This window comes from Schistocerca piceifrons, chromosome 8 (assembly GCF_021461385.2).
Source record: "Schistocerca piceifrons isolate TAMUIC-IGC-003096 chromosome 8, iqSchPice1.1, whole genome shotgun sequence".
In the NCBI taxonomy this organism is placed as follows: domain Eukaryota; kingdom Metazoa; phylum Arthropoda; class Insecta; order Orthoptera; family Acrididae; genus Schistocerca; species Schistocerca piceifrons.
The window spans coordinates 12424728-12442830 of NC_060145.1; the positions used below are offsets into that span (position 1 = coordinate 12424728).

Sequence of the window (18103 nt, forward strand, 5' to 3'; positions counted from 1 at the left end):
ATGGTGCTTCCCGTAATTAATTATTCCGAATGGTAATAATTTATGATTCATTGCCCTGTGGTCTTGATCAACACGAAATTAAAAAGAATGACAGAACGTAAGGATTCATTTTTATCTCAAAACGCTTCTTTACTACGCTACGTTTTGCATTTTGCGTTAAAACTCCTTTTTAGCTCTTGGGGGTGTAGTTATAACAGTAGTCGAACGTCACTTTCGATAACTCGATTTACAAGCAGACGAAAATTATCCGTTTATTTGTTCAAAGACCGTAATGGCACAGTCTTTTCTATTTTTATTCGTTAATGAAGTCTTGTGATGTTATTTTCGGAAAAAAGTTTATTGATGGCAAGTAAAGTAACAGACGGCTAGCATCTGTACCTTGTTTTGACACGGAGTGATGTGTTAAGATTATGTCCTTCATATATAGTTGAAGGGCATAAGAACTCTTTCGTTTCCAATTAACGCTGTGCTGGAAATACATGTTTTGTTACGTAAAGAAATGATTGCTTTGCCGAGTTTGCAGTCGAAACTCCTTCACAGAATGGTGATATGCCGCTCGTGTAGTGTACGCATTGAAACAAGGCCACAAGTTTGCTGAAGCGGCAAAAATGCAGCGACTTTCCTATGCCGGAAGATACCCCGAGGTAAGATTGACAATAGGACTTGTAAGATGGAAGAAGTATGTGTGCTATCTGAATTTGTTAATCTCAGTATGTAATAATTGTTCATTTGTTTCAGCAGCAGAGTTTGAAGACTCCGCCGGCTTCCTTACTTCTGGTGTCAGTGTTGGGGTCGTTTGTTCTAGCAGCAGGCTCAGTAATTCTTCTGGCACCAGAAGACCGCATTTCAGTTGCCCGTGGGGCCTGGCTTTCGGGGCTTGGGCTTATCTTCTTCGTTTCGCTGTTTGATCTCCTTAATCATGTGGCATTGCAGACGAATGTGGGACATGTGTTCCGAAAAAAGTACGAACTAACATTGTATGAAGTCCTCGATATTTCCAACAAGTAAGTGTGATAAGTTGGACTTTTATATGTCTATTTTAATGTTGCTATGTACCAAAAATACACTGGTCTGCATCACCTTTGAAGCACGATTTTAGCATCCTCAACCTTCCCTCATGTTATGAAGACTTGGCAGATTAATAAAACGTTGAATCAGATTAATAAAACGTAGAGCATTTGAAACAACGGAACCTCATTTCGTTAATAAGCGGCTTTGTTTTCTAAGATTAGCGAAAAGTGTTTCTGTGAAGCATTCTTGGTTTACTTGGTGGTGTTACACATTTAAGTTGCATATACTGGTATGTGATTAGAACAGTTTACTTCCTAGGCCTTCTTAGGTCTCTGAAAATGTCAGTGTGTTTCAGGGTAGATCCAATACTTTTAACAGATGTAGGAATATATTTATTTACATATTGTGCCTGTGTGTTGCAGAACTGTGTCAGCAGTTCAGGCAGTATTATCGTGTATCACGGGATCCATTGTATGTATGTGGTCATGCACACGTGACTTCCTGCGATCTTCACATTTCATGTCAGAAGCGTATGCATGGTTTGGTGCTTCATACTTCTTCTATGATATATGGTCAATGTACAAAGTCCATACATCTGGCAAAAGTGATGTGGAGCGACAACAACACAGTGGTCACTGCCTTGCACAATGGAGCGATTACATTTGCAAACAGCCAATGATAGTACTGCATCATTTGTTTATTGGCTCATTTGGATTCCTCGTCATTGTTGTAAGTGTTGTAATTTATGTGTAAAATTGTTTGTCTTTAAATCTCAAGAGTAGACTATTTAGCAGCATATAACACTATACACTTGAATTTGCATTAGCACATACGCTTTTGAGCAAGAAAATGTTAGTCTAAATATTGTAAACTTGTTAGTTTGCTTCGTAGTGAGGTTTATTTTTCTTTTCTGGTTTATTGCATGTTTCAGTGGAGGTATTAGCAGATAAAGGCATATGAAAATCTCCTCTGCTTCCCGTGTTCAGATTTTACTCATGTCTCAACTCACTGATTCGCACACCATGTTTCTTGTTTTATTTTGTTTGATCAGTCACACAGCTGGCATTAATTGTCATGAAGTAAATGAAATATAATGAAATGATTATGGCACTATTGGGATTAACCACATGGAGTTATTCAGTCACTTAGTGCACATAGTTTTATTTGATGCCACACTTCCCTCCCTTACCAAATTGATGATCCCTTGATGCCTCTGGATGTCGTATCAACCAACCTCTTCTTTCAGTCACCACAAATTTCATGTTAATCCAATTAGATTCACTACCTCATTAGCTATTCGAGCTACCAATCTATTATTCAGCATTCTCCTGCAACACCATTTTCAAAAAGCTTCTGTTCTCTTCTTGTCTAAACTGCTTATCATCCACATTTCACTTCCGTATAAGGCTACATCCAGACAAATACCTGTAGGAAATACTTCCCAACACACAAATTTATATTCAGTGTTAACAAATTCTTCTTTTTAGAAGTGCTTTCCTTGCTATAACTAGTCTGCATTTTATGTTCTCCCTTTATCATTCATCATCAGTTATTTTTGCTGCCCAAATAACAAATATCATCAACTTTTACCGTCTCATTTCCTAATCTTCAGCATCATCTGATTTGATTCATCTACACTATGTTACACCTGTTTTACTTTTGTTCTACATCGAAAGCCATACACTGCAAGCCACCTTGAGGTGTGTGGCAGAGGGTACTTCTAATATCACTATCTAATCTCCCTTACTGCTCCATTTGTTAATGGTGAGGGCAATAGAAGAGTTGTTGGTAAACCTCCATACTAGCTGTAATTTCTCAGATTTTCATTTTGTTATACACATCTGGGAGTAAATTATATACTACCTAATTCCTGCAACAAACTTCCTGAATTTCAATAGTAAACACTTGGTGGTCATTTGTACGTAAGACATGCTTCCTTGTGTATACGAATGGTGTGTTTCTCTTTTACTGATGGAGGCCGTGGCCAAAAACTTCATGTAAGTATATTTTGTGTATCTTCTTTGCAGTAAGTAGCAATCTATCTCTTACATTGTTAATGGTAAAACTCTCCATGATGCAAAACACATAATCTTGTTGCATTTTCCATAAGAGTTTGTTGAGCATCTTTGTAATGCATTCTTGTGCACCAAATGATCCTGTGACAAAACGTGGTGCTCTTCATTCAATCGTGCCTACCTCTTCTATGGATCCAACTTGCTAAGGATCATAGACCGGTTAGCAGAACTCAAGAAGTTAGTGAACAAGGGTTTGTAAGCTGGATGCTTACTCATAGGTATTTTATGGTTTCCAAAGATTTGTCTTTAGTAAAGCAAATAATCATCATAATAATGTTTCCAAGACACTGTTCATCTGCTCAAAGTCCTTTCCTATCTGTGACTGAACTACTGTGTCATCGGCAAGCTTTGCAGTTTTTATTCCTTTTTCCTCTCCAGATTTCTCCATGAATTCCTTTACTCATAGCTAAGTAACATTGAGGATATGCTACAGCCTTGTCTCACTGCTTTTTAAACTATGGCTTCCCGTTTGTCTCCTACAACGCGTATGACTGCAGTCTTGTTTTTGTACAAATTGTAAATAACCTTTGCTACATGTATTTTATCCCTGCTACCTTCACAATTTTGAAGAATGTAGTTCAATAAACAATGTCAAAACATTTCTCTAGTTATAAATTAGGTCAAATTTGAAATTCAGGCAGACTATAACAAAGGAAATTAAATTGTCAAAGCCTCCCAGTTCATCTTATAAACTTGCTTCATGAGACTGTTGTGGAATATAAAAATAAAGTCAAAGAAGTTATTTGTTTATAAAATCTGTTATTGGAAAGAATTTGATGTCATATGTCGGAACATGAGATGGAAAATCCTAATGTAAGTTGTTATAAATGAGATGCAAATTCATATAGATACAAAATGGATAAAAGAGGAATATTCACATAAAAAACACAAATAAAAAATGTAGAAAGATGTAAATTCTGTGTAGATCTGGATATAGAAGCATGTGCTTGTGATATAATATAGGGGTCAATGGAAGTGTCAGATTCCACCCATCTGCTTTGACCCCATGACGTAAGTGTGTTGTCGTGTGTGATGTCATTATGGCGCGGCATTTGAGTTCTCTCTCTCTCTCTCTCTCTCTCTCTCTCTCTCTCTCTCTGTGTGTGTGTGTGTGTGTGTGTGTGTGTGTGTGTGTGTGTGTGTGTGTGTGTGGTTTTGGGACGGTCGACCTAATTTGCATCTGTAGTTATGGTTGACCTATGTAGGTCTAGGGAAATTATCGATGCCAACTTTCGTAGTTTTATATGTAGGTATTGGTGTTTTGGTATTGTCAGCTGTGCTCGAGGGAAATGTCTGATTCCAATTTTCGTGGTTTTTGGTGTAGGCGTTGCTGTTTTGGTATAATCAGCTGCAGTTGACCTATATAGATCAAGGAAAGTCTCAGATTCCTGTAGATTTTGTAATTATTGTTTTTTTTGTTCGTCGTTTTCTGTGTTTTGGGATCATCGTGTGTTTTTTTACTGTTATATTTAGCTTGTCCCCTCCCTAAAACCCCCAGTTTCCTGCTGTTGTCCTGTTAGTTTCATTGTATATTTGGAGAGAGACGTTATTGTATTATTTATACATATTTTTGTGTTTGTTGTCATGTGTATATAGTGACATAGGCACCATATTGGAGGCGCTTTGAATAGTCATTTCTGCTATGTGGATGACATCATGGGTCAAAGCAGACGGGTGGAATCCGACACTTCCTAATACCAGGGATTGTAATACTTGTAAATTTTACAGTATAATGATCTCCACTGCATAATTATGAAATTTTCATCAGAAATTTTGATGGTTTGTTGTGCAGTCTGCCAGACAAAAAGAAGGGATTATTAATTTTTGCTGATTTTGAAGTAAGATTCTTAAAAGCAACTGATATAAAAGAGAATCTAGGGGTAGTGTTAGTCACTTATTAATTTAATATGCTATAAATTTCCCTGGCAAAGTTGCTTAAGACATTTGTACCCTTATAGATAGTGCATTCATACAATAAGTGGAAGTTAGATATATGTATGCCTGTCCTTTTGTTAATGGGTTGTTAGAGCACGATGCATATAGTTACATTGTGTAACTTAGCTACATGTACAGTTCAGAAATAGAGAAAGAAAACAGTGAGGCTGATTAACAGCAAAACTACTGAAGTTTTCAAAGTGACTTTTTAAAAAATGTTGACCGGTAATAATATGATGGGCTCTTTCACTCACTAACAGGTATGGTTGTCTTCTTTGAAACTCAGTTCTGTGGGATCTTAAGTGACAGAGGCCAATCCTGGACTTGTTAATTTTTCCACCTTGTTGACACTGGTTGGGACTGGCTGTGTAGTGTTACTTATCTTCAGGAGTTCCCATTGTTTCCTAGCATTATGCTTGTCAGTTTCTGTTTTCCATCTCAATTGGTCGAAGTGCTGAATTCCTTCCCAAACATTGTGACTCCATACTGGACAATTAAGTGCAGCACTTTTCCAGTGACCAGTTTCAATTTGAGATGTTTTCAAGTTGCCCTTTAATAAATCTTTGTATTGTTTCTGTGGTCTTTCTAGTTTTCTTTGACAATCCTGACTATGTGGCCCGTCCAACGGAGTTGATAGTTAATGGTCATGGCTTCAATGATAGAAGAATTCGCTTCTTCCAGAACACTGATGTTAGTGCACTGATTCACCATTTACCCATAGCATCCTTCTCAGGCAGTGACAATGATACTTTCTCAGGCATGTGTGCCTTCTGCAAGTAGTCTGTGCCTCACACTCGTATATGAGAGATGGTATAACTGTAGCTTGACGTATGTAGCACTTGGTCTAAATGTTGATATTATGGTTATCAAAGCCCCTTACCCCAAAGGTGAACCCTCAGCCATAATACCTTACCGGAATACGACCAGAAGCCGTATCGGCAAGTCTGAGGCAGTGTTGTATTTCAGAATTAGTATTTGCATTTGCTGAAGGATGGCTGCCAAAGTATGGGAAGTGCTCTATGTTCTGCAGCAGTTTGCCTTGGGCTGTGATTCTTGGGGTGTATGGCGATAAGAGTTGGGTGCAGGTTGATGTAGGTTCTGCGTACTCTGGATGTTAAAGCTTATTCCAGTGCAAATGTTGAAAAAAATATAAGAGCACTCAAACAATCTTGCTTGATGTCCATTGTGATTTCCAGGCCTATTGTTGACAAGAACCATGCCAGTCATGATATCTTGCAGCAGTCTAACAATGTTAATGTACTTCACAGGACAGCCTATTTTAGGTAAGATCTTCACACAAGGCACCTCTCTTGACTGAGTCAAAGGCTTTTACAAGATCTGTCAATGCCATGTACAGAGATGTTGTTGTTTCTTTTGCATTTCTCCTGCATTTGTTTGGCACAGAAAATCATATCTGTGGTAGCGTGATTAGGTCAAAATCCACATTGTGTTTCAGCAAGAGGTCTTAGGCACATATTTATTCAGTGGCAGATAGAACGGATATTCCCAGTAGTTACCACAGTCGGTTCTGTTGCCTATTTTGAAGACAGAAACTATCAGTGCGCCTCTGAAATCAGGAGGAATTGTTCCAGTGCTCCATACTTTGACAATGAGAATTGGTATATGTTCAGCGAGGATAGATCAGTCTTCCTTGAAAAATTCTACACGGATTCCTTCTGATCTGGTGGCTTTGTTGTTTTTGAGTTCCTTAATAGCTCTCTCAGCTTCTTGTAGAGAAGGGACTTTACCAAGCTGAGGTTTTGTAGATTCTTTCGGAATTGTGGAAGGCATTGTTTCATTGGATCTCTCGGACTTTATTTGATAGTTTGTGGAAATGATCCATTATTTGTTAATGGAATTGCTGTCCTTCAGGAGGACGAAGCCATCCATAAGTTTAAATGGATTTAAATTTTGAGTTACTGGACAATATATAATTTTTGTAATGCTGCAGAGAGCTTGAGTGCTGTTAGTTTCTGCTAGAGGTTGCATTTCTTGAGGTATCATTGTCCCCCATTTGTTTCAGAGCAAGAGTTTTTGTCTGCATTTCCACCTTCGCGTTTTGATCTTCTCTTTTCTTGGTGAATGACTTAGGATTGCTCTGCCAGGCCTGGTGTCTCTTCTCTTTTTGTTTAGTATTGCCTGAATTTTTTAGTCATTTTCATCAAACCAGTCTTCGTGTTCAGTCTTGCAGTATTCAACTAATTCTTCAGCAGCTGATATTATTGCAGCCTTCCATGTTGCCCAGTATTCTTATGTGCTTTCAGAATATTCATACGGTAGCCTATCATCTGGGAGTTCTGGAATTTTCCTTTATTGTAACTATCCTTAAGATGGTCTATGTTCATTTTAGATCTTGCAAGTTCTCTCTGTTTCCTACATTAGAAGTGAACATGAAGGATCATCACAGTCGGTGGTCTCTCCAACGCTCATCAGCACTTGTCAATTCTTTCATGATTATGACATCTCTTTGGTCTCAGGCATGCACAATTAAATAATCAATCATGTGCCAGTGTTTTGATCCTGGATGTTGCTGTGAGGTTTTAATATTATCCTCCTGCCTGAAGATAGTATTAATGATAACTAAGGAAATGCTCTCCCCTACCCCCTCTGTTCCAATCACTTTGGGTCATAGTGTTGAGTCTCTACTGACTCAAGCATTGAAGTCTCCCAAGAGAATGATTTTTGTCAACATGGAGTATTCTTGGTAGAAGCATGTAAACATTTCAGGTTGGGAGTAGAAGGTTTTCTTTTCATTGTCTTCACAAGTGAGGGTCAGTGTGTATGCACATATAACTGTAACTTGTTTGTTAGTAGTAAGTTTGAGGTGTAGGCGCAAGAGTCTTTTGGTTTTGCCACAAGGTAGTTCATTAAGGTGAGGAGCAACTTTCTTTGTGATAGCAGAGTCAACACCATGAATGCAGAGTTCATGAATTTCTTTTCCTTTCTAAAAGAAAGTGTAGCCACCTCCAAGTTCTTTGATTTGTTCTTCGCCTGGTCCTCTAATTGTACCCACTGCTGCAGTACTGATCTTGAATCTTTAAAGTTCATGAGAAACGATAGTTGTTCGGCTTTCTGTTCAATTTACCACATCCTTATCCATTGGAGTTTTGGTGTTCTCAGTAGCAGAGTTCATCTTTACTTCTGTTGATTACATATGGTGTATCCTAATTTAAAAGGTGAACCAAGAGGTTCATCCTTATGAAATCCACAAACCACCTTCCCTACCCTCTGGCTCCTACCCTTGTAACCGCCCCTGGTGTAAAACCTGTCCCATGCGCCCTCCCACCACCACCTACTCCAGTCCTGTAACCCAGAAGGTGTACACCATCAAAGGCAGAGCCACGTGTGAAAGCACCCACGTGATTTACCAACTGACCTGCCTACACTGTGAAGCCTTCTATGTGGGAATGACCAGCAACAAACTGTCCATTCACATGAACGGACACAGGCAGACAGTGTTTGTTGGTAATGAGGATCACCCTGTGGCTAAACATGCCTCGGTGCACGGCCAGCACATCTTGGCACAGTGTTACACCGTCCAGGTTATCTGGATACTTCCCACTGACACCAACCTATCAGAACTCCGGAGATGGGAACTTGCCCTTCAATATATTCTCTCTTCACGTTACCCACCAGGCCTTAACCTCCGCTAATTTCAAGTTGCGCCCCTTGTACATCACTTGTCATTAAACAACATCTTTGCCTCTGTACTTCCGCCTCGACTGACATCTCTGCCATCTTATATAAAAAATGTTACGTTGGCTTTCCTCTTCAAGAAATTTTACATAGTTTTCTTCTTCTCTTCAGAGAGTTTTCAACTGAAAACAATTAATAGCATGTTTTTGCAACTAGTTTTAATAAAGTAAATGTTAAAAAAAATGGAAAACACATTATTTTAATGATACACTCTCAGTGTTCTAGTGCAGTTCTTTCTTAAAGTTGGTATGTAGTCCAGATTAACAACTTCAGTGGCACCTGGATGATCTAAATTGGAAGATTTCAGCAGTACTGCATCTGTTCTAGTTCATTAATGATTTCTGGGAGCAAACGCAACATTAACAGGTGAAGAGGATAATTTAGTTTCTTGTCGAGAAAAAAGGAAAGTAGTTGTTTTTCATTCTCATCTGGTCATGTAGCTCTTTGGAGCATTTTAGAACGTGTTGAGGCATTTCAGTGTTTGCAATCTTCTTAGCTGCGAACTTCCTTGCAGTTTTTGTGTACTCACACTTGGTTTCTTCATTTTTATCCCATGATTGTCATCAGATTCTCATGGCTCATATCCTCAGAATAAGATTTCTGAAAGTCTTTCACATTATCTTCACCAACGTATGTGAAGCCAGTTTGCTGTGTAGTGCCAGTATTCTGCAGTTGCATTGGTAATGTCACTGCCCAGTTTATTTTCTGACAGTGATACAGCATCAGGCAACACTTTTCTCCATACACAATTTCATATTTAGGAGTGGTCATTCCATGCATCTCTAATTGCACCATGTTCAACTGTTACCAGACTATCTTTGTCACAGACTTGACTCATCATTAGTCACATCCTTCAACATGATTTGAAAAAGTCCACAAGTTGCAGACTATTAAATGTGGCAGTAGTCCTGTGATTCTTGGACTGCTGTATGAAAGTAGTATTAGGAGACTTAAACTTAGTATTTTCATTTAACTTCATATTGGAAGGTGGATGGCAAGAAACAGTATTGAGGATGAGAATTTATGTCATCCGGTTCTTGTCCCTGTAAGTCCATGGTTGTGTGACCTCACCTGTTTGTTGTAAATGTCAAGTCAAAAACATCTTCAGCCATCTGTATTTCCAATTTTATCAAATTTTTGTTACCAGTTTCAGCAATACAGTAAGCCATCTTCAGGACCTCTTGTACAATCAAAATAGGGGCCAGCATACAGTCACTGGTATCTGTAGACTTCCTTTTAACAATGCTATCCCTTTGCTCACCGCTTGCAGTCAGGTGGTTAAATTCTACAAGCTTGCTCACCTTGGCCATTGTCAACTGCCAGTGGGCTGCTGGTATACCCTTATATACACTAGCTGCCCTGCCTACTGTGACATCTCTGATGCTAGCTGCGTTGACTTGGTGTTTGATGTGCCCATTTTAACTTTACGATTGCCGTATCCTGCACTGTGCTGAGCTGCCATCTCTTGTTAAGGATGTTATCAATGATTTTTGTTGCAATGGCTTCTTTAATTACAGCCACAGAAGTTGGTAGCACAAGCCAAGACAGAAGTTTCATTAAATTTGATCCAGTGATTGTTTTCTAAAGCATGCTCAACTGAAGTGGGTTTCTAGGGGTAGCTTTGACGATAAAACCCCTCATGCTCCTCCTTGCATTGTTCTACAGTGCATACTGTTTGTCCAGTTTAAGACTGGCCACATTGCGAGGTGTTTTATAGACCTCAGGAGTTCTGAGACCTGCTGCATCTTTAACGGATGTCAGTAATTGCCAGATTGTTGTTGAAGGTGCAAAGACCTTTTTGGTCTTGTCATATCAGCAGGTGGCTTATATTGCCGGATACAGAGCTGCAGAAGGGCAGAGAAGAAAGTTTCTTTCTGTGCTCCTCGTCGGTGGTCTTCCTGTGATTCTTTCTTGAGATTTCATTTATGTGGTGAAAGTTGCACTAGTAGCTCAGCTCATGGGGCAGGTTATTGGGGTCTGATATTATTCTTTCACAATGTGCCCTAACACAGTGTGCTTCTGTGGCAGATGGTGATGGCTGATGTGAGCGCAAGTATAGATTGACAAGAGTAGGTTTCTGATAGACACTGTGGCCAAGGCATCCATTTTGTTTGCAATGGACAAAGATGTTAAGAAAGGACAAACAATTATCTTTTTCTGCCTCCACATTGAATTGAAGTTTGCTGTTAGTGCTGTTGAGGTTTTCCAATATCTCGTCAAAGTTTCTCACTTTGGTGGGGCCTTGACCAGTCTTTCATCAACATGTCTGAAAAAACAACTAGGCTTTAATGGTGCCATGTGTAAGGTAGTGGCTTTAATGGTGCAATGTGTAAGGTAGTGGCTTTAATGGTGCAATGTGTAAGGTAGTGGCTTTAATGGTGCCATGGGTAAGGCAGTATCCTCAAATTCTCCGCGAGGAGATTTGTAACAATGTTATGAAGAGGACAGTTGCTACTCAGCATGTAGTAGAGATGCTGAGTCGCAGATAGGCACAACAAAAAGACTGTCACAAAGTGAGTTTTTGGCCAACTAGGCCTTTGTCAGAAATAGATAAAAAAGCACACAAACACACACACACACACACACACACACACACACACACACACGTACGTGTGTAACTCACCCACACATGACTGCAGTCTCAGGCTGCAGAAGCCATACTGTGAGCAGCAGAACACGATTGGAAAAGCAACCTGTTGGTGTGAGTATGGAGGAGGCTGGGACGGGGAGGGGGAGAGATAGCAGGATAGGGGTGGGGGACAGTAAAGTGCTTCTTGTGGGAGTGTACAAGTACTAGGTGGAGAGAGGGTGGGGCAGCTATGTGCAGTCAGGAGGTTAGATGGAGGGCAGGCAGGGGAGGATAGCGGAAAAGGAGAGAAGTGGTGCGATGGTGTAGTGCTGGAATGGGAACAGGGAAGGGGCTAGAGGGTAAGGACAGTGACTAACAAAGTTTGCAACTAGGAGGGTTATGGGAACACAGGATATATTGCACAGTGTGTTCACACCTGCACAAATCTGGATAGCTTGTGTTGGTGAGTATGATCCATATGGCACAGGCTGTGAAGCAGTGATTGAAATGATTAACATTGTGGTGGGCAGCATGTTCACCAATGGGATGGTCCTGCTGTTTCTTGGCCACAGTTTGTCGGTGGCCATTCGTGCGGACAGACAGCTTGTTGCTTGTCTCACCAACATAAAATGAAGCAAAGTGTTTGCAGCTTAGTTAGTAAATCACATGTGTGGTTTCAAAGGTAGCCCTGCCTTTGATGGGATAGGTGATGTTTGTGAACGGACTGGAGTAGGTTGTGGTGGGAGGATGTGTGGGACAGGTCTTCCATCTAGGTCATATTACAGGCATATGAACCATGAGGTAAGGGGTTGGGGAGAGCAGGGATTGTATAGGAGTGGACGGAGATAGTGTAGGTTCGGTGGGCAGTGGAATACCGTTAGTGGGGGGGGGGGGGGGGGAGAGGGGGAGGAAGAGAAGGATAGTGGGTACAACATTCCTCATTTCAGGCTACAACCACAGGTAGTCAAAATCCTGATGGAGAATGTGATTCAGTTGCTCCTGTCGTGTGGTACTGAGTCACGAGGGGAATGCCCCTCTGTGGCCGGATGTTGGTGCTGTGGGAGGTGGTGGATGACTGGAGAGATAAGGCACGGGAGATCTGGGTTTCCCCGTGAGGGGATTTGCAACAGTTGAAGCTAACAGGCTTCCCATTGCAATGCCATCTGCCTGATCATAATACTGGCCATTGTATAGAAAATCAGACGTAAGAGTATGCCCACATAGCTTGAACCACACCACTAACTGGGATACTAGGACCAAAGATCCTTTGGTATTTACATTCGTAAATAGTGCTACCACACTGAAACTGATCATAGTGTCATTCTTACTAAGTAGAAGACAGTTTGGCTGATTAAATTGGCTGATTTTTTTAAATATGATGTTGACAGTGTCCCACATGTGGAGCAAGGATTTGGCCAAGTACTTACCAGCTTTTGTGTCGGTGAGACAATGTTAGATACAGTGTGGTGGAATGTCATCCCATCTTTTTGGGTCTTCGGTAAACTGTAAGCAGTAGATGGTCTGGGTGCCTGAGGGAGAAGTTTCTAGACCACACCATTTTCCAGAAAAGAGTGCTTAAGAGGCTAATATGCCTTTCTTATTATTCTCAGTGTCAGATCTTGTAAGCGATTGCAGTAACTATCTTAATCCAGTAGTGCATAAATCTTTGTATCATAGATCACATATCCCATAATTATGACTACATTGCCCTTGTCGGTACAGGAAGAATCCCGATGCTTTCATCATCGTGTAGTGCACACAAGCCATTGCGCTCAGCCCTGGTCATATTGGGTGCCTGTAGCTCCTCTTTCATGAGCATACAGCTCTTTTTATGTCATTTCCCCCTCGCTCTATTTGTGATTGGAACAGGAAAGGTACAGGGTACCCACCGCCACGCACCCTACGGTGGCTTGCGGAGTATCTGTGTAGATGTAGATGATAAGCACCATGTATTATTTCACAGACGGCATCCTGCAATGAAGGTATGAAACCCTTTCTTATGTGGTAACATTGCACCCATGTCTGTGTTTCTTAGTGTTAAGTGGATGACGGTGTTGCTGAGGATCTGCAGTCCACTCTGTTTTGTTGTTAAAGGTAGCCGAACTTTCCTTTCTGCCTCTCTTTAGCTTTTTTCTGTGATGATGTTTGAAACTGTAGTCATTGACTCAATCTTTGACAGCTGCAGATGTAAGACCATAGGAGCATGTCAATCATATAAACATCAAAAACTGTGACAAGCTAGAGATTTCATAATGGATTTAAGACTATGACCATGCACATAGTAGCTTCATTTGATAATGGAAATAAAACAATAAATCCACTGATGATAGTACAAAATGTTCTTAAACATGACTAGCGTATTTTGCATCAGTTGGAATGCCCCTCCAGTTGTTATTAGCAAGCATGGAAATAAGAATAACTGCAGCATATACAGGATGATTAATATGCTTATCTTTGTCACAATGACCACAGAACCTGTAACATCTATTCTGACAACCAAGATTACATGCAGAAAAAAATAAAGTGCTTCAGGAATTTCAAATAAATTGGCTGGTTGCTCATAGCAAAATGAACAGAACTGACTATTGCCTTTGGCAACAATAGTCAGTAAATGTCTGATGAGGGCCTTGTAAGCTGAAAACAGGCTAATAAGATAAATTAATACTGTAAAACAAAAGCAAACTAGCACTTTTCACTGATTATGATGTCGCTCTACCAGGAACAAACAGAAGATTCGTTAACATGATTTTATAAAAGTGGTTACTTCATTGCTGAACTGTCTGGAAGGATTATATAGGTGTTTTGGACATGGTACTCTGGGTATGCAGTCTCCAAGGGGACATGGCACTCAGAGAAACTTTGTTTTGATCGGTTTGATAAAAATAATTTTACTCCTTCCCCCAATACCATATCATCTAACATCACTGCACAGCAGGATCACATTCAATATCTGAGTTTAGTAATGGGATTAGCACACTCACCCCCCCCCCCCCCCCCAAAATCCTATACACATGCACACACATAGCCACATCCAACTGAGGGGTGAATGCTAGGTTAAGACTGTGAAAAAACTGTGGTCCAACCAGCATGTAGTCCTAGGACGTTTTGGTTTTGAGGCATGTGCTGAACCACCAGACCCAGCTCAGATTCACTGATGCCTGGAGTTGGATTCTGCTCCAGACTTACTGCTGTCTGGAGTTGTAGTGGCTGCACTACTAAGTGACAGTGCCATCATTTTCTGTGGGCCAATTCATCTTAGTTCAGCCGATTTCCATGAAATATTTATATAAATTATATGCACTACCCTGCCTTATGAAATTTTGTATCTATTGGGCAAAACTGGATCAAAATCCCACACTAGTTCCTGAGGTTAGCCTGTACATACAGAGAGAAGGAAGTGGGGAACTTCGTTTTATTTTTATTTATGTAGAGATGTTGGCACCTGTGTAACAGGGTTAACCTCTCCTAAATCAGTGAGGGGGGGGGGGGATATTTGAAGGGCACATATGTGACTTTGAGGGACTAGTTATTTACTGCTAGGAGGATTTTTGTTGATTCTGTACTAAATGGTGATTCGTATAAATATCAAATCCAGTAGAAACTTATTGACTAGATAATATTTAGCACATTAATACTCTTTTAGATTTCATAATCATTCTGTTTTTTCCCTGGTGCTTTAATTTCAGCATCTGAGAGGTGACTTAGGGGACTGTATATTTGGGGTTGTGTACCTTATGGAACTCAGTACACCTTTTGTCTCTTTTAGAGGCATCCTCAGTAAGTTAAAGGTTGGTAAACTGCTTCTTTTTATGTGCGTCATTACTGGTTCCCCCTCAGAAAATTGAATAGAGAACAATTATTGTTACAGATGAAATCATCACAGCTTTATGTGGTCAATGGTCTAGTCATGCTAGTCACGTTTTTTCTCTGCCGTGTAATTACGCTCCCATATGTCTGCTATAAGTACAGTGACTATGTAGGATTGTCATTTTGGGAGGTAAGTACCTGGCTGTTTTGAACTTTGATTGCAACGTTTTTCTCCCAAAGTTTTGTGTTTAAGGATGACACTTGTAACTATGTTTGTGTAATGACATTTTTTTTTTCTTTTCCAGGCTTTCATATCGCTGCCTACTGGTTGTAAAATTAGCATAGCCATATTGATGTTTCCTCAGATATATTGGTTTATTCTGATGGTAAAGGGTGCATTTTCAGTTTTTTTTCCAGTGAAGTAAAACAGTATTGCCAGTTAAAAAATATAACTATTGCGCAGTAAATACCCATTAATTTAGTTGTGAATGTTTTACCTTATGCCAGTGGGAAGAGAGCATTAAGAATTTTCTGTCCTTGTAATACAGTTGTACATAGCTATTCCTGCCTGTGGTATTTAAAGATCTGACATTCTCTTTCCTTCATAACACGCAGGATAAAGCTAAACTGAAATTTCATGTGTGTGATAGATTGGTTTGTGGGGATTAGAAATGCTGTGTTACGATTTTCAGATACAGATTAAATGTTGTGTGCTGTTTTTTTATGAAATGCATAAAGTATTGGCGACAATAGTTCCTATATGTGCGTAGATATGTGTATATGTGTCTATATGCATGGCTGTCATGCTGCCAAAAAATGTGCATTTAATATGATTGTAGTTCAGTATTGACAACAAAACATTACCAGAGTCAAACGCCTCAACCAGATTCGCACACACCTGCAGAAAACCTAAACATTTTATGGAGAAGAAATAATTAACTAATAAATGTGTGTAGAGAGAGGGTGGTAACAGCTGTTATAAAAATGATCAACAACATTCCACAGCTCCTTGTTAATTTCTGTGTTATGCTGTGGAACATGGCTGCTGTAATCATTTCAACGCTCTTATTTCCACATAGCTACAAGAAATAATTTTTTAATATTGACAACTTCTGAGATTAATGTGTTTAGCATTTATTATTACATGGGAGATGCTTAGTATTGCTCTGTCAGTTTTATTGTTACTGCAACAAGCAATAAACTGGAGAACATCTGTCCTTATAGGTGTGTGGCACTACCTGTTAGGAACACAAGATTGACGTAGCTTTCTCTCTGCATTGTAGAGGGTTTTGTTTTGGCTTCGAATTTATGATAATTGGCTTAAAAGAATGAAAATTAATCCAGTATATTATATTGCTGTTTCATTAAAAGACTGAATAAAATGTTACAGAATTTTCCACACTCTCTGGAGAGAAAAACACCTATACTTTCACTATGCAGATTTAACAATATTATTTGATAAAATTTTTAGGTGAATGTATGAAATAAGATTCATCATTCAAATAACACATTAGAAGACTGAAGATGGGAACTTGAAATTCACAAGCCTGTGGACAGAGGTAGTTACGAAGCAGTTGCCACAAAAAGTGCAGACAGAGAAAAAGAAACTGATATTTGAAGAAAAACTATTTACTTCCTGGACTAATATAATGGAAAGAAATAGTAGAATGAGTAGTCACTTCGTACTTAACTCTCACTTTGTTAGTGGGAGAGATACCCCTATCATTGCTTAAAGATTTTCGTTAATATACTCAGTCTTGTGAAATTGACATCAGGTCTTTTGTCGAAGTTCACTCCCAGGGTTATAATATGTCATTCAGTAAATAGAAAGTTCCTGTCATAGGGATGTATACTCTCCTCCTTTGCTTGTTTATGTACTCAGATATTGTTCTATTTGTCATAAACTGATATTTTCTCTTTTCCTTTCCCATCTCAATTTAGAAAATAAGGCAAACTTCCTTGTATGTTATCTTTAATTTGATACATCAAAATCACTTATTGTTCTGTTTATAATTATCAAAAAAGTGTGAATTTGTAAGTTGTGCATTTTATATTTGTCAAATTATCAAATTCGAATTTGATGCCACAGTGCAGTATTAATGTGTTGAGAAGTGAAAATCAACTTATTACACGTCCAGGAAATGTTAGATTCTTATGAGCAAAACCAAAAATTATGTTGGTCATTTAATTACTCTGGTTTGTGCTAAAGAGCTTGCTTTTTTACTGTTAAAGTATCCCCATTAATATTTTTTGTAGCTTTTCATCTCGTGGGGCAGTTTAATGATTCTGAAAACATTTTGATGTTGCATCCTAAATAAAAGTTTGCCAACACTAATTTCTGTTTGTACAAGAGTTGCCCAGAAAGTAATGCACCAAATTTTTTGTTCAACAATTCTTTACTGAACATAATGAGAATTACACATACAAAAGAATGGTGTTTTATCTACACACCCTATTTTCCGCATAATCTTCATCCCGTTCTACAGCCTTCGTCCAGCACGAAACGAGGGTGTGTATGCCTTGTCGGTACCAATCCTTGTCCTGGTGGCAGAGCCCATGCTTCACTGTGTGAATTGCATCCACACTTCCTTTGCTGATTGACAGATGCAGCGCCAACTGCCGACTCATAATGCGTCTGTCCTCGTGAATGGCAACATTGTATCGCTGCAACATGTCAGGTGTGCCAGCTGTGGATGGTCTCGCCGACCACTGCAAATCGTGGCGCTCCAGCAAACTGCCTTCTGATGACCTCAACCTCCATGTCCAGTGACTAACTGTATTTCTGTCGACAGCAGATGCCCCATAGACTTTGCACAAGCATTTGTGCATATTCCCCACTGTTTTTTTCTCTGCAGTGAGAGATTCAATGCTGGCATGTTGCTTGTAACGTATGTCACTTACAGACGCCATTTTGAAACTGTCCTGCAGCTATGCTGTCTGTCGGAAGTGACGGAAACTTGGTGTGCACACTCAGGAGACTTCAAATTATACATACGTAACTTTTGTATTC

The 18103-nt window shown here is 39.6% G+C and overlaps 1 protein-coding gene across 2 annotated transcripts; it reads left to right on the forward strand.

Annotated features, from left to right (window-relative positions):
• The first annotated feature begins 278 nt into the window (after positions 1-278).
• On the forward strand, positions 279-17737 carry LOC124711617 (TLC domain-containing protein 3A). 2 transcript variants are annotated; one of them, XM_047241783.1, is made up of 6 exons: positions 279-644; positions 739-1004; positions 1434-1740; positions 14973-15074; positions 15155-15283; positions 15399-17737. In XM_047241783.1, the coding sequence occupies exons 1-6, from the start codon at positions 609-611 to the stop codon at positions 15516-15518; spliced, it is 960 nt and encodes a 319-aa protein (XP_047097739.1). In that variant the 5' UTR covers positions 279-608; the 3' UTR covers positions 15519-17737. The 2 variants fall into 2 exon arrangements, with proteins under 2 accessions (XP_047097739.1, XP_047097740.1); XM_047241784.1 differs by having other exon boundaries at positions 742-1004.
• The last annotated feature ends 366 nt before the right edge of the window (positions 17738-18103 follow it).

Coding starts and splice junctions, on each gene's coding strand:
- LOC124711617 (XM_047241783.1), top strand. CDS start 609: ATGCAGCGACTTTCCTATGCCGGAAGATACCCCGAG. Junction 645..738: donor ATGCCGGAAGATACCCCGAG/GTAAGATTGACA, acceptor CATTTGTTTCAG/CAGCAGAGTTTGAAGACTCC. Junction 15,075..15,154: donor GCATCCTCAGTAAGTTAAAG/GTTGGTAAACTG, acceptor TTATTGTTACAG/ATGAAATCATCACAGCTTTA.